The following is a 5,148-nucleotide window of genomic DNA, read 5'->3' on the forward strand; positions in this document are numbered from 1 at the left end:
GAACTTCATAAAGTTCCTTCAGCCACCTCAGTTTAAAGACTGCACCAACGTCATGTTTGTGATCTCAGGTTTTAACTGAGCTGACACAGAACCAGCTCCCAGCAGGGACATGGGCAGGCAGTGAGAGGGAGCTGCTGCCACAAATGCTGTGCGAGGGAGGACTCAGGCACCTCCCTGCCATCATGCCCTGTAGGGCAGGTGCCTTCCCTGGGACACCCCCTGCTCTCCTCTTCCACCAGAAGAGCCTCTGCCCTCAAGCCTTTGGTGTCCCCAGCAGGAGCTGCCTCATCTGCAGGCAGAGCTGCAGCAGAGGAGGGTCTGCTGAGTGTCTGTCTGTCCCTCCCTGGCCTTGCCTCCCCTGGCAGCAGCACGGTGCCATCATTCCTGGCCTCTCTACCCACCCGTGCTGCTGCTGCTCTTGTTTCCAGGCTGGCTGGGGATGGGTGTTTCAGATGCACGTGGAGTGAGCCCTTGGTGTGCTTGGCTGGAAAGGGAGTACGGGGACAGGGTGAGGGGTCTGGAGATGTGCACTTTGAGCCTGGATTCTTCTGCTCTCAGCAGTGTCCAGGTTCTTCTCGGGTGAAGTCTAATTGTCCTGCAGCTCAAAGAGATGCCAGCACAGGTCAACACAAACCAGGGAGAGGATCCACTTGGAATGCAGGAGAATTGCACAGGATTTCTGCCTTAGATACTCTCCTCAGGAGTGGCTGATCAGCTAGAACAAAAGACACAATTATAAATCCACCTATGTTCTTTACCTATTGCTGTAGAACAGGACTCACTCCTGAATTACCCACAGCAGTATGTCCTGCTCCAAGGGAACGCCTCAGGCAGCATCAATACATCCACAGGAAAGGGATCTGCCAAATGTCTGTGTGCAATCGGGCAAGCGCAATGGGGGGTTTATATGAGAAATGGAAATGTTTTTTTCTCAGATAACTCTGGTATTTTATCACTGTATTTCTGTTCCTTGGGCAGGACCCCATGCCCAGAACCAACAAATGCCCAACATCAGCTCTGTGAACGAGTTCCTCCTGCTGGCATTCGCAGACACGCGGGAGCTGCAGCTCCTGCACTTCGGGCTCTTCCTGGGCATCTACCTGGCTGCCCTCCTGGGCAACGGCCTCATCCTCACCGCCGTAGCCTGCGACCACCGCCTCCACACCCCCATGTACTTCTTCCTCCTCAACCTCGCCCTCCTCGACCTGGGATGCATCTCCACCTCTGTACCCAAAGCCATGGCCAATTCCCTCTGGGACACCAGGGCCATCTCCTATCAAGGATGTGCTGCACAGGTTTTTTTTTTAGTCTTCTTCTTTGGTTCAGAGTATTCTCTTCTCATCACCATGGCCTACGATCGCTACGTTGCCATCTGCAAGCCCCTGCACTACGGGAGCCTCCTGGGCAACAGAGCTTGTGCCAAGATGGCAGCAGCTGCCTGGGGCAGTGGCTTTCTCTATGCTGTCCTGCACACAGCCAGTACATTTTCCCTGCCCCTCTGCCAAGGCAATGCTGTGGACCAGTTCTTCTGTGAAATCCCCCAGATCCTCAAGCTCTCTTGCTCAGGTGCCTACATCAGGGAAGGTCAGCTTATCATGTTTAGTGCCTGTTTAACCACTGTATGCTTTGTTTTCATTGTGGTGTCCTATGTGCAGATCTTCAGGGTGGTACTCAGGATGCCCTCTGACCAGGGATGGCATAAAGCCTTTTCCACGTGCCTCCCTCACCTGGCTGTGGTCTCCCTGTTTGTCAGCACTGTCATGTTTGCCCATCTTAAGCCCCCCTTGATCTTCTCCCCATCCCTTGACCTGGTGGTGGCAGTTCTGTACTCCTTGGCACCTCCAGCACTGAACCCCCTCATCTACAGCATGAGGAACCAGGAGCTCAAGGATGCTTTGAGGAAACTGATGCACTGATGTCTTTCAAAATCAGGAAATTGCCCTTTATCTTCCACATATAACTGATAATGTAATGCATTTCTGGCACAAGGTTTATTTTGCTGGTTTTTGGACTTTTTTAATAGTCAGCTTGGGGATGTGTGTAATGGGGGTTGCATGGGGAAGGGGTTCCACAGTGGATGTCCAGGCCAGCACAGATCTGCTCACCTGGGAATTGCTCCTTGGGATATGGGATATCCCAGAAGAGCATGCCCCCCTGTGTGTGCAGGGGAGATATGGGAAGGGAAAACCTTTGCTACTGCTGCCAGCAGGCCCATAATATGCACGTAGAGAGATGAACACGTGCGAGCACAAAGGCTATTGTAGATATTCCTACAAGTCTCATGAAGGCCAGTGGGGCAGATAGTGTCACAAGGCCAAGTAATGTTCCTGAAGGCAGCTCTGGGATGTGCTTCCTTGAACGTCCCTATGCCCATTCCTCATACCTTGGGGTATCTCAGAGGAGGGCAGAGCAGGGTGAGGCACCGCATGGCTGAGGTGCCTCCCAGCCTCTGGCAGTGGCTGCAGGAGCCAGAGGGACACTGCAAGTGCTGCAGTGCACTGCCCATGGTGTGCAAGGCAGTGTCCCTCTGGCTCCTGCAGCCACTGCCAGACGTTCAGTGTCTCTGAACAGCCCCGTGTGTATGAGGAGCATGGGAGGCCAGCTCAGTCATAGGCACCTCACAGAGCCCTGACACTGCCCTGTGTGACTCCAGAAACAACCCCTGTTGTCCCTGTGAGATTTCTGTCATGCCTCTTGCACAGGTTTATTGCAGATTCCCCTCTCTGCTATGTCACTATACCGTGACTTTCTGGACTGGGCTGTCAAAAGTTTGGATCAGAGATTTCTGGGGTCTTGGAAAAGGCAGGCATCAAACGCACCTTAAGGAATGAAAAAAAAAAAAAAAAGAAAAAAAAAAAAAAAAAAGAGATGAGGAGAAATGCAATTTTCACCTCTGCTCCTGGGTGACATGATGGGGAAAGTCCTGCCACAGCCATCTTCATGTTCATGGAGGAAAACAAAGAATAGCTGAAGCAGTAGGGAAGGGGAAAGAAGGAAATGTGGTGAACCAGGACTTTATCAAGGCCTTTGCCATGGTCTCCTGTAGTCTCCCTTTAGCCAGACGGTGATATTTGGACTGAAGAAGGGGATGATGATGTATGTATGGAGGGGGGGGGGAAGAGGGTATGGGGGGGGAGGGGAGGAGGGGGACTGTGGCTGGACATTAGTGGTACAAAGTCCTCCTGCTAGCCAGTTACCAGCAGCATCCCTCAGTGACGGTCACTTGGGCCAACACCATTAACCCTCTTTCTTATCTCCGTTTATGATGACATGGAGTGCATTTTCAGCTCATTTGTGGATGATACTAACTAGGTTGAGTCCTTGAGAAACTTCACCTTGTGCAGAGTACAACACTATGTGGGCCTCTGCAGGGCAGGTTAACTCCATCCCGAACAGATCCAGTACAAGCAGACACCTGGTTGCCATGCCAACTGTGAGATCCCCTCTGCCTACATACCCGGTAGGACCCTTACAGGAAGAAGACCTGGCTATAGGTTGTCATGTTCCTTCTTGGATATAAGGAACTGGACAGGCTTGAGAGGTTGCTTGTGGGAACCTCATGAAGTTCAACAAGGACAAGTGCCAGATCATAGAATCATTAAGGTTGGGAAAGGCCTTCAAGATCATCTGGTCCAACCACCATCTGGTCCTGCACCTGGGTCAGGGCAATCCCAAGCACAAATAGAGGCTGGGTGGAGAATGGATGAGGTGATTCTCCCCCTCTTCTCTGCTCTCCTGAGACCCCACCTGGAGTACTGCGTTCAGCTCTTTGGCTCCCAATATAAGAATGATATGAAGCAGTTAGAGCAAGTCCAGACAAGGACCACAAGGATGATCAAGGGGTTGGAGCACCTCTTCTACTAAAACAGGCAGAGGGAGTTGGGGTTTTTCAACCTGGAGAAGAGAACGCTCTGAGGAAACCTTATAGCGTCCATCCAGTACTTAACGGGGGCCAACAGAAAAGCTGGGGAGGGACTTTTTCTCAGGCTGTGCAGTGATAGGACAAGGGGAATGGTTTTAAACTTAAAGAGGGTAGATTTAGAGTAGATAGTCAAATGAAATTATTGACTTGGAGGTGAGGCACTGGAACTGGCGCTGTGGGTCCAGAGGTCACACAGAGGGAGTTTGGATCAGTCCTTGTGTTTGAAGGAACAGCTGGTGAGAGTGGAGAGGCATCAGTGAAATCATGGGAATACCAGAGTGCGAGCAAGGTGGGGAAGAGAAATGGCTGTCTGCACCTTTCAGAGAAGTGTGGGACAGCATAGGAAAGCCTGCAGAGGAGAAGGCAGAGGGCTCTGACAAGAATGGAAGGCTGCAGTAGCACTGACATCTTTGTCCCCTTGGCCATGGCTTATGACGACATGTTATACTTACGGCATTGGGACCATGTATTCTCCTTTCAACCCTGTGCAAACGCTGGGAGGTGTCATACCATTGTCCTTCACATGGTATTGTGGGCATCGCCCCCTACCTCACAGACTCCAGGAAGAGCTCTGAGTGAGACATCGGGATGCAGGATCTCCCCTCCAGTGGCTGGGGTCAGGTTTTGGCCCTTCACCAAAACAAAATGAGATTTTCTCAGCACAGTGCCTTTGATTATCTGTAACCTTGGCCTTGTTAGTAACAGAATAGAATAGAAAACAGAGTATAGAGTACAGAGTACTCTAATACTATGGAATAGAGGAGCCAACAAAGTTGAGACAGATACTCTGATACAATGAAAGCCATCAGAAAGCTGATCCCAGTTAGGTGTGGAGGTCAGGAGTAGCCTGGCCAGCAGAAATGTCAGATTTGGGGGAGGGAAGAGGAAGGGAAGAGGAGCTTGGAAGCTTACATTTGTAGAGGTAAGAGGGTTCATGTAATGTTGACACTGCTTTAATACCAGCTTCAGTCATGTGTGGCCTTTATGCTATTTCAATAGTAACAATAGTCCTTCAACCTAAACATTAGTCCAACACCCTATTAGGAATCCACTATTGTAATACAGAATTCAAAGTATCCCTTGAAGCAAAAATCAGCCCATAGCCCCTTTCCCTTACCTTTACTCTCTTGGTCACCCTAATCCCTGTTTAATTTAACACTAAAATTAAAATGCTCTGTTTAACCCTAGACTTCTTGCAAGACCTAAACAAAACCCTAAACCATAAT

At 50.4% G+C, this 5,148-nt stretch overlaps 1 protein-coding gene across 1 annotated transcript; it reads left to right on the forward strand.

Moving 5' to 3' along the window:
• Window positions 1–1,001: 1,001 nt before the first annotated feature.
• On the forward strand, window positions 1,002–1,916 carry LOC118156647 (olfactory receptor 14C36-like). Its single transcript, XM_035310806.1, has one exon. It carries the CDS (start codon window positions 1,002–1,004, stop codon window positions 1,914–1,916), a length of 915 nt encoding a protein of 304 aa, XP_035166697.1.
• Window positions 1,917–5,148: the final 3,232 nt, after the last annotated feature.

The sequence above is a fragment of the Oxyura jamaicensis genome, chromosome Z, assembly GCF_011077185.1.
Source record: "Oxyura jamaicensis isolate SHBP4307 breed ruddy duck chromosome Z, BPBGC_Ojam_1.0, whole genome shotgun sequence".
Lineage (NCBI taxonomy): Eukaryota > Metazoa > Chordata > Aves > Anseriformes > Anatidae > Oxyura > Oxyura jamaicensis.

Coding starts and splice junctions, on each gene's coding strand:
- LOC118156647 (XM_035310806.1), top strand. CDS start 1,002: ATGCCCAACATCAGCTCTGTGAACGAGTTCCTCCTGCTGGCATTCGCA.